This window comes from Mustela lutreola, chromosome 13 (assembly GCF_030435805.1).
Source record: "Mustela lutreola isolate mMusLut2 chromosome 13, mMusLut2.pri, whole genome shotgun sequence".
NCBI lineage: Eukaryota > Metazoa > Chordata > Mammalia > Carnivora > Mustelidae > Mustela > Mustela lutreola.
Window position 1 is genome coordinate 15,630,937 of NC_081302.1, and position 11,456 is coordinate 15,642,392.

Below are 11,456 nucleotides of genomic sequence, written 5' to 3' on the forward strand. Positions count from 1 at the left end.
TGTTTTTGTTTTAAGATGATTATCTCTGCCACGAACTGTAAAAATCCATTTGGGAAAAAATTCCTTGAGTAAATCACTCAGTTCCTTTAACTATCTTATATGTAGCCATGTGAGACAATATAGGTAGAAAGGTCTTGCTGTTGCCTGATAGGGATAACTAACTACAAGGAACCTTGGGTAAGATTTGAAAATAGATATTATCTAATAAATATACAATAGCTACATAAGCCAGAAGGGCAATGCCCTTAAAGGGTTTGAGAAGTGCAAAGAGCTATGAATTTAGGCTGAGAGAAATTAGGGAAAATGCTTCAGGATGAGGACCATTGTATTGGTGCTTGATAGACACCAGAAAACAGAAGAAATCAGATTGTAAGCTGAGGAAACAACACCAGATAGAAAGGGGCCTCTTTTGTTGAATTGTACAGAAGACAAAACTACTTTGTGTGGCACTGTCTTCAGGCAACAAATCCTTATTAGACATTGACTCTGCCCAGGTTGCATGCTAAGCTGATGCTTCCAAGGTGAAAAGACCCCCTCTCTGACCTTTAGGAGTTAGGGTGTTGTTAAGGAAAATAGATAAATATGGAACAAGTTATAGAAAGAAACTAAAAAAATAAGTAACAGGTCATAGTATAATTTGGCCAGGGCTCTAATTGGAGTACAAGGAATAGTGGCGATAGGGTGAAAGAATTCGTTTGAGAAGCATTTTTTATTGGAATAAATACCTCCCTATCCCCACGTGACAGGCTCCGGGATGACACCACTTGGGACCCAGGGGAAGAGAAGGGAACAGTACCCCTCAGGCCCTGAACTTACAGTCTAGGGATAAAAGAGGAACCCAGCATAAAAGTTGGGCTGAACTCTCGCATTTATGTCGTGTTGCAAAATTGGAGCTATAAATGTGGAAATTTTGCTGTTAATATTTTAAAACATAATAATTGCTGTATTTGAGAAGGACTTGAATAGCTTCATTGAGAAAATAAAAATGAGCACTATGCACATCACAGCATTTTTTAGACTTGCTTTTGCTGGCATAAGACCGAAAATTTAAATGAAAGTGTTATAAAATGAGTACCTAAAAGAGCCATCCCACTGAGAAAAATTTGAAAAGCCATTTTGGAGATTTCTTTCCTTCCTTCCTTCTTCCCTTCCTTCCTCCCCTATCCATTTGTGTTTCAATACTGTTAAACACAATCCTGTGAAACACAGCCTCTTCTTCTGTTAAGAACAAAATCAAAGATATCTATCTTATCATACTTGCCTTTCTCCCCAACTTAATAATTAACACTCACATATTGAAGGCATCTACTGTTCTCAAACCAGTGTTAAACCTGCAAGTGAAATTTCATTTATTCACTTGACAAAGCGGTTGATGATCCTGTTTGGAGAGATGGCATGAAGCCTTGAAAACGTTAACTAAAAATTACAGTGCTTAAGTCACTAAGATATGGTTGGGTATGGAGAAGTCCTTATGTCCAGAAGAACCCCAATCCACTCTAGAGAAAGCTTCAATCAGATTGACCTGATTGGGACAGACAGATCAATGTCCAATGCCATGTTCAATTTTCTTGCAGGTGCTTCATTCCTTTACTGATGCCATTTTTGATGAGTGGATGAAAAGGTCCAATCCTTCTGTGGACGCCTGGCCTCAGGAGCTGGCACCGATCGGTCACAATCGGATGTATAACATGGTTCCTTTCTTCCCTCCAGTGACTAATGAGGAATTCTTTTTAACTGCAGACCAGCTTGGCTACAGCTATGCTATCAATCTGCCAGGTAACAAATACAACTTCTAAGGGGATAATTCATTGATCTTCTGAAGGACCTTTCTTTCTTTTCAAAAATGCAAACCAGGACCTTAAATTCAAGTATGCAGGTCTAGTTAATTTTATTAGCGATTTTCTAAAATATTTATATTAAGCAAAATGAGCCTTTGCACTACCAGCTAAACATCAGAAAAGGGACTGGTTTGATGATTGAATTAATAAATAATAGCATAGAATAAATATATGAAAATAATCTGAATTATTATAAACCTGGCTATGGTTTGAAATGTCTAGCCCACAAAATCAAAATGCACTAGCCACACGTGGATGGGGTTCATCAGGACTTGGAGAATCATTACCTGAAGGAAGGACTTGGTTTATTGTGAAGAAAATAAAGCACTTACCGTGAGCATGAAGGTTAAGGGGAGACCAAAAAACTCAGTAATTGAGATAAATAGAGTAATGTACTATTTTTTAAAAAATCAAAATAAATGCAAAAAAGATGAATACAATATCAACATTTTAAATAAAGACAGGCTGTTGTGATCATTGTTTGTTCACCCCTCCATTATTTTGTAATGAGACCAATTATTTCCAGTTAGCCCATGCCAGCCCTGCTGGGTTGCTTTATGAGGTTGGCGTTAGCCTGCCAACAATTCAGGCTACATGGGGCTGCAAGTATATGTGTCCTTAATTAAAGTTCTTTAAATCATGCTTTTACATCATAGATTTTTTAGTAGCTCTTTCCATTTAGTTGAAAATGTGGGAGGATGTTTTGGTAAGTATATATATGGGCACATATCTTTCTATTTGCCCAGGCCCTAATATAGCTCCATGGGTCACTTAAACAATTTTAGGACGGGCTGAGAAAGAAAAGGTAAAACAATCAATAAATATCTTATTTTGTCCAGAACTCAGAAAAACACACAGCCCATCTGCTGGTGAGTTCACCCCATGTGCCTCTTCCATCTTCCTGAAATCTCTGTCTGTGGTGTAATAGTAATGACCTGTGAGCTCACATCTCTCCCTGTCTCTGACTTCAGAGTCGTTCAAGCCCTGGAATCTGTCTCTTGCTTTTCCTTCTACTCCTGCAACTTTGCTTGTTTTCTTTACTGATTTGAAGTTTCCATTCTCTGGACAGCTGAGATAGCTTTTGAAACTTCATTCTCTTTTCTCTGGAATCAAACATAGCAACAATCACAAGGTTTGGGATGAGCATTTGCCCGTACGTCCATTCCTCTGACACCAGCCAATTAACAGGGATAGATTGAGAGTCTGAATATGCCCAGAATGTGTTAACTCCTCAGGAGACACAAATTCACGTTTCACGTGTTGGTCTGCCACAGAAACTGACAGTCTTGTCTGGGGAGACGTAACTACAGCAGAAGGTTGAAGAATGGAGTGGGGCATTTGGGAAAGGCTTCTAGAAAGGGGTGGGTCTTGAGTCTGATTCAAAGAGATGGTGGATCTTCTGTAGAGGAGGTGGAAAGAAGGGAGCATTTTAGATTGAAGGGCTTTCAGCGCTGTGAAAGGTGTGGTTTGTATAGGGGACTGCCTGAAGAAGCCTGGCTGGAGAGGAAGACTTGGGTAGAAGATTACCTGAATTAAGTCCAGATCTGTGAGAAGAGCCTGATTACAGAGGGCCTTAAAAGCTAGGCAGAAACCACAATGAGACACCGCTTTCCACACATTAGGATGGCTATTACTGACAAAACAGCAGGTAATAAGTGCTGATGAGACTGTGGGGTAATTGGAGGCCTCGTGCCCTGATGGTGGGAATGCAGAGGGGTAGGTAGCCTTTGTGGAAAACAAAATGGCAGCTCCTCAAAAAACTGAACATCAGATTTACCATATGACCCAGCAAAGAACTGAAAGCAAGTACTCACATAGATTATTTGCAAACCTCTGTTTGTAGCAGTATTATTCACAATAGACACAAGAAAGAACTCAACATCCATTGATGGCCGAATGGATAAACAAAGTGGAGGCATATGCGCACAATGGAATATTACGCAGCTTTAAAAAGGAAGGAAAGCCTGTCATATGCTATGACACGCATGAGTCTTGGAGATACACTAAATGAAAAAGCCAGTCACAAAACAACAAAAACTGTATGATTCCCCTTATATGAGGTGTCTAGAGTCGTCGAGTTTACGGAGACAGAAAGTAGAATGGGGGTTGCAGAGGCTGGAGAGCTGGGGCACTGGGGAGATCTTATTTCAGATTTGCAAGATGAAAAAAAGTCTGGCGGGTAGGTGGTGCTGATGGTTGCTCAAGCGTGTGAAGCACTAGGCCCCACACCTGAGCATTTAGAAAGGATTATGATGATGAAACACACGTTTCACGTGTATTTTACCACAATGAAAAGAACAATCATCTTTGGTTCCCGAACAAAGAAATGTCAGAATAAACATCTGCGTTTGAAGAAGATGGTTCTGGCAACAGATGTTGGATTGTCACAAGAAGAGAAAAATTACCATGATCTTGGAGGAATCCCTGCAGGATAAGGAGGGACCTTCTGGGGAATGGAGGAAAAACGAGAAGGAGGATTTTACATTTAGCCAAGTATAGGGTGAAGAACAAGAACGCAGGTCAGAGAAACTGAATTTAAGGGCAGCTGGCCTAGGGGCGCCTGGGAGACTCAGTCCATTAAGTGTCTGCCTTCTGCTCAGGTCGTGATCTCAGGGTCCTGGGATCGAGTCCCGCACCAGGCTCCCTGCTCAGCAGGAGGCCCGCTTCTCCCTCTCCCACTGCCCCTTCCCCTGCCCCTGCTTGTGCTCTCCCAACCCTCTTAAAAAAATAAATAAAGTTGGGGCACCTGGCTGGCTCGGTGGGTTAAGCCTCTGCCTTCGGCTCAGGACATGATCTCAGGGTCCTGGGATCGAGCCCCGTGTCAGGCTCTCTGTTCTGCGGGAGCCTTCTCCCCCTCCTCTCTCTGCCTGCTGCTCTGCCTACTTGTGATCTCTTTCTCGCTCAAATGAATAAATAAAATATATCTGAGTAGAGAACTAGATTTATCAAGTGCAAGATTCAGATTTTATTCACGACTCTTTAAATGGGTACAAATTTCATCAGCTCCTGCTATTGAATGTCTCCTATTATAATAGCCAATCTGATCTGCCTTATACATTTATCACCCTATAAAAAGGTAGAGACAATAGCAGAATTCCTCCATCTGGAGCTTGTATATTTCCAGTTCCCCAGATACTACGTTAGCATACAGCTTAACAAATGAATTTCTAACTCACAAAAGTAGTTATATACTTCCTTGGAGGGTTTATTCTGTGTAAATGTGTATTGGAAGAAATTTAAAACATGCAGTCAGCTGTATTTAAATAGAATGCCATTTCCTCAAGAAAAACAATTGTGGGTATGACAAACTGTTGGTGGGGGAAGAAGATAAATTTTATCCTAGCCAGTATCCTTCTGCTCTATCAACAAAAATGTACACGAGAAGCAAATGAGTTCATTCTTCTCTGAGAGTCTTTAGCTGATGAAAATCCCAACTGTTGACCCTTCTCTTCTGCTTTAATTCCAGCTGAAGAAACTCCAGGTTGGACCCCAACCCTCTTGGTGGTCATGGGAATGCTGGTGGCTTTGGCTGGTGTTTTTGTGGTGCTGTTTTTCCTTCAGTACAGAAGACTCCAAAAAGGCTACACACCCCTAGCAGAGACACATTTAAACAACAAGAAGTACACAGAAGAAGCCTAGAGAGCTCACGCCTTCCCCTGGAGAGGCACCAGCCAAGCCACAGGTCTGACCCTGTGGATGAACGCGCTATTAGTCAGTGTTCTTCCTTTAGCAGAAGATGTTTGACACGGTTGCTGCTACTGTGGTGCTCATTCTCAAGACAGAGGATGTGCAGCTGTAGTCGCTGGTTTACTTACTGTTTAACAAACACAAACGGGAATGTTTGAGGCTATCTTGACCGTCAGACAAAGGCAGAGCTGACAATTTGTGTTATCTGATAGTAAGTCCCCGTATTAAGCCTCCTCCTGTTCTGAGAAGACACACACAGACACACACACAGGCATGCAACTGATAAAGGGGATTCATTTTATTTTGGAGGTCACTGTAATTTGAGACCTGGGCAAGATCACGGTTCATTTTTTCTTAACCCAAGTGTGTTCCTTTGTAAAGGGGCAAGCAGGGTTGAAGCGGAAGATGCTTCCTGCGTCTCCGTGAGCTTAGCTACAAACATCCGTGCTTCTAGGTGCCTTCCTGGTTATCTTCCGGTGGCTTACTTCTCTTCTCTCTGTGTCTTCTTTTCTAGCCTTTAAAACAGCCTTGAAGATGAAAATAGGCCTTATTTTCCGAAGAGGATGGAGAGTAAATGAAGGAATGAATGATCCGTTTGTTTTTTGTTTGTTTGTTTGTTTGTTTGTTTGCAAATTAGACTTTCCAGAACTTATCAGAATCTGTAGTTCTTAACAGATATTCAATAGCTAGATAAACATTGATTCTATAGTGAAAAATAGACAAGAGATTAAATGATAGAGTTTTCTAGTTAATTAATATACTGTTTTAAGTCTCCTAACATCTATAGAATCACTTCTCCCAGGAAAGGCTGGCTGGAAAAGGTTGTGGGGCTAGACCCCTGACGATCTGAGTAGAGTTTCATTGCTTTGAGGTCTCATTTGGCTGATCCTGAGCAAATTTCTTTACCAGGTAGCCTCAGATGGAAAATTATCCGCGTGTATTTTTAGGAGTTGGCTTCCGATTTTACTCATGCTGTGGTGTTCTGACAGTTACTTAGGAATGCTAATCAATTAAGCCTTATCATTTAAAAGCAAACCATCCATACAAAATATAACATTTCAGAATTAAATGGTTATGCTCCACTAAGTAATCATCATCTCATGAGAGGTAAGAATGAAGCTATCTTTATTTACTAAGATGCTCAGACTTACCAAGAGGATCCCTCCTTCTGAGCAGTTAGCAGTTACTGAGATTGAAGGTAAATTTCATCTGCTCATATCTGCTACCTGTGCCTCAGGGCTGAGTCCAAAGTTCTAGAAGGTAGCCTGTCTGTCCACGCATTTCAGCTGCTCTCTACTGGAATAGATGTGTGGGAAGGTTGGGTGAGAAGAGGATTCTTGGAGCCAGCTGCTTTCTACCTATGGGGGAGGGGGCTAGATTCATCAAAACAGTGTTATCCCTCCAAAATAAGATAGCAAAAGCCAGAGAAAGGGACAAATCCCAGTCAGAACTGAATTGGAGTCTGAGCAAGCATCAAAAAGCCACGGACACATCTGATGTGTGAGCCCAGCATGTGAGAGTCAAGATAGCCCAGGGTCCTTCATGGGCCGAAGCCCTGCTTGGGTCTCTAGCCACCCCCCACCACACGTAGATCTCAATTCCTGCCTTTAACAGTATCTATGGAAAATTCGGCAAAGTTTGATGAATGTACTCCATTCCAGAAGGTTTATGCTCCAAACTCAGGATTGTTGGGGATCACAGTTTTACACCCTACTTTTAAGCCAAAAGAGATATAATGGAATGAAGACATAGTTGTGCATGGTAGGTGTGTTTCTGAAAAGTTACATTTAAATTAATTGCATGTTAGAAGTAGCAGGAGAGGGGCCCCTGGATGGCTCAGTCAATTGAGTGCCTGACTCCTGCTTTCGGCTCAGGTCATGATCTCAAGGTCATGAGATGGAGCCCTGAGTCGGGCTCTGCCCTCCCCTGCGAGTCTGCTTGAGATTTTCCCTTTTCTTCTGCCCCTCCCACTCATGCTCTCTCTCATTCTCCTGCTCTCTCAAATAAATAAAATAAATTTAAAAAATAAAAATAAAAGTAACAGGGAAAATGACTTTTTATAGATAAACTATATGAATACTTCCATAAAGCAAATAACCACCTCTCTCTTGTCTCTCTGGTACATCAGAATTTTCATTCATCATATTCCCAAGCAATTTATTTAAAGCCAGAAATAGAGGGTAATCATTTATACTTGGCTACTTTTTTCTATAGCAGATGCAACTTCTAAAAGATACTGTTTTATAATGCCTTCCTAACAGAAATGATTTCCTAATTTTGTAGTTCATAAAAGAGGAATAAAATTTTCTAACATTTCCTGACATTACAGTCAGTTAGCGATGAATGCCTTTTAAGAAATTTAAAGGTAGAACAAACCTGTTAGGATGAACAAGTTAGTTTGCATTTACACTGAATCTCATGGATATAAACTCAGAAAATACCACGAAGCATTGTAGAGTTGGTGGTATTTCTCAATGATAGGGGGAAAACTTCAACCTTGAAGAAAATGAATAGATCACTCTACATGCTTCTAGCCTCAGAATTAGAAAAACTGTATATCTATGAATTACTGTTTCAAAAGAAATGCTGTTAGAAAGCTAACATTCAGAAGTGACTGAAATCTGATCGCCTGTTTCCTTTAATTCTCTTCTAATTTTAAAATTCTTTGATAGTAATTTGTGTCTTGCTTAGGATTTAACATTGTTAATTATAATAATCCTAATGAATACTTTTAATCTCATGTTAACAAGAAATAAAAAATGTATTAAAGAAGAAAATAAAAATAAATGTTTTGCAGGTTATTGTTCGTCTGTTGGAGGCTATTGTTTTTTGATTTGTGAACATCAGTTCCCATCTTTTTGGCACTCAGTATGCATACATTAGAATATATGTATATATATAATACATAAATACAGATGTATACATATAACCATATATGTATATACAAATATATATATAACATACATAATTACAATTTCAGTCTTGAAAATAAGGTCTTAGATAAACGGAGGCTTCTACTTTCTTTTGAGTTTCTTGGCAATTGCTACTTCCTGGCTCTCAGTTTTACAGGCAGAAAAACAAGACATCCCTCTACTCCCAGGCACAGAGTTCCTTTTGATGTCCCCACAATCTTGGGTTGCAGGATGGGGTGGAGTGGCTGCCTCAAGTCACTGACCAGGGAGGCAAAGTCCCACAGCAGCTAACTTGCTGATTCTCCTGGAAGCTCTCCAGTTCAATCATTTCATTGGAGACCCCGGAAGAAAACAATGAAGTAATGTAAGTTATGTGGAGTTTGCTTCTGCATTAAGAACGGAAGCTTCTAGATGTCAGTTTAGACACCTCTCTGTACAGCTCCAATGCCATTTTATCAAAGCACTTTAAGTACCCAGAAACTGGTGGTGGCTAATTGATACAGGGACATAAAAGAACCAGTTCGCTCCCCAGTGGAGACATAATTATTCTCCCCAATGCAATGGTCAAACTCAACGTGGAACTCGTCCTATTTCTGCAGAACCTTACTCATCCTGACTATTTTATAAATATTCTTTAAGGAACGAACTGATCTCAAAGGAAAACTTTTCATTCAGGGCCTCTGGCATCTGTTTTAGCATTAGCAGGATAAAACACAAGAGAGTGGGGTCTTCAATTCCTGCCATGAAATTAGTAGCAACCCGTCTTTCAGTTCTGAGTTGTCTGGACACTCTGTGGACATTTACTCCATGCAAACTAATTAAAGGGCACACGGCCAGCTATCTTATTCTTCCCACCAGTGGTAGACCTTCATTCTACCATGTGTAGGGACTAAGATAGAAAGGGAAGACGTCATGACATCATTTTAGGGTCCTCCACTATCTGAAGTCTTAAAAGCCTGGTTTCAGGGGAAAGAGTTGGCGGCCGAATTATGAAGGCAGGCAAACCAGTGCCTTTCTTATGGAGAGGGACCCAAGATGTTTCTTCAGAAACTGTCCACCGATGACATGATCATTTGGCTTTAGCTACAAGGGTCATTCAAGCTGAAAATAACCCCTGTGAATATGATTACGCTTTGGCAAGTAGTTTAATGAAATCTTGAAAACAACACATGAGAAAATTGTGAGCAATAGGATAAATCGAAGTTTCCCAGAAGAAAATAAAACACAACCCAAGGTTCCTATTCAAAGCATGTATGCTTCATACAGTCTCATCAAGACTGTGTCTCTTTGGCAAAAACCCTTAACCCACTTGTGTTGTTTTCCCCATGGACTCAAGTCAGACTTCACGCCTGTAATAGGACTGAATTTGGTGCTCTCTTCTTCAGACCATTCTCTGCTAAAACTATCACTGTGTCTCCCAGGCGCGATTGTGTTCTGTGTCGTAAATAACGCCTCATAGAAAGGCTTACACTTGTCCTTCATTAAAATAGCAGAGCTGGGGCACCTGGGTGGCTCAGTGGGTTAAGCCGCTGCCTTCGGCTCAGGTCATGATCTCAGGGTCCTGGGATTGAGTCCTGCATCGGGCTTTCTGCTCAGCAGGGAGCCTGCTTCCCTCTCTCTCTCTCTGCCTGCCTCTCCATCTACTTGTGATTTCTCTCTGTCAAATTAAAAAAAAAAAAATTAAAAAAAAAAAAATAAAATAGCAGAGCTTTCGCTGCCAGAACACAGTCTGATGACTCATTCACTTCCTCTGTTATTAAGCCTTTCTGGACCATCCTGAGGAGGAGCAGAGTGGAATTAGGCTTACAATAAAGCAAACCCTGCCCTCTTGTGTTTTATTAGAAAATTGCGCCAAGTGGTGAAGTTCTTAGAGCTGTTTACCTCTATCCTGGTTAATCGCCTAGGTTGGGGAGACAAATACTGAAAGATTTGCCGTGAATTCAGAAATCAGAACAGATAAAGCATAGCATTTAGGAGGAAATGATTTCCTGTGCAGGCAAGGTAGTCGTGATGAAGGCTCTTAGAATTTCCCTTTTAATATATTTTGGAAATGTTGAATGTTCAACAACAAACCAGTAAAAATTTGGGGAACCATTTCAGCCGCCAGGCAAAACTCTTGTATGCTTGTCAAATATGCACAGGGGAGAATTTATCACACCATATTATTTAGATGCTCATACCATAGCTGGAGGTTGGGGAAATTTCTTTTTCAATTAAAAACTGTTACCAAGAAGCTGGTAAATTTTGAAAAAGTTTTTGAAAGTTTTCTGAGGTTTATCTGATATTAGGTGATTGAAAAAGGGACTCGAAAAGTAAAGAAAGCATGTTGTCTAACGTTTGTCCTTCTAGTATATTTATCCAGGTAAAGATTAAAGGGGGACATACAGGCAAGGGTTTTCTTTTTCTTCTTTTCTTTTTTTTCTCCTTCCTTCCTCCCTCTCCTCCTTCCTTCATTCCAAAAGAGAGAGAGAGAGAGAGAGAGAGAGAATGAGCAGAGGGCAGAGGAGAGAGAGAGAGAGAATCTTAACTAGGCTTCATGCTCAGGGAGGAACCGGATGTGGGACTCCATTTCATGACCCTGAGATCATAACCTGAGCTGAAATCAAGAGTCTGATGTTTAACTGATTGAGCCACTCAGGCGACCCCCGCCCCCCAACCCTTTGGTTTTGTTTTGCTTTGCTTATTCTGAGATGTTGTCTTTTCTTTTTTTTTTTTTTTTTAAGATTTTATTTATTTATTCGACAGACAGAGATCACAAGTAGGCAGAGAGACAGGGGGAAGCAAGCTCCCTGCCAAGCAGGGAGCCCGATGCGGGGCTCAATCCCAGAACCCTGAGATCATGACCTGAGCCGAAGGCAGAGGCTTAACCCACTGAGCCACCCAGGCACCCCTCTGAGATGTTATCTTTACGTGAGAAAAATGGATGCTCCAAATTTCCCAGCTGGATCTACCTGTTACTCTTTCTCTGGTGGTTCATTCCAATGTTCACTCCAGACATGGTAATGGTAGTTGTTTGCAT

At 40.9% G+C, this 11,456-nt stretch overlaps 1 protein-coding gene across 1 annotated transcript in view; it reads left to right on the forward strand.

Annotated features, from left to right (window-relative positions):
- Positions 1–5,477, forward strand: part of DCT (dopachrome tautomerase) — a 31,055-nt gene extending 25,578 nt beyond the window's left edge. Inside the window, exons 7-9 of the mRNA XM_059144168.1 lie at positions 1,575–1,776; positions 5,088–5,093; positions 5,305–5,477. Of these exons, the coding sequence (XP_059000151.1) occupies positions 1,575–1,776; positions 5,088–5,093; positions 5,305–5,477 (381 nt within the window). The remainder of the gene's footprint in view (positions 1–1,574; positions 1,777–5,087; positions 5,094–5,304) is intronic.
- The last annotated feature ends 5,979 nt before the right edge of the window (positions 5,478–11,456 follow it).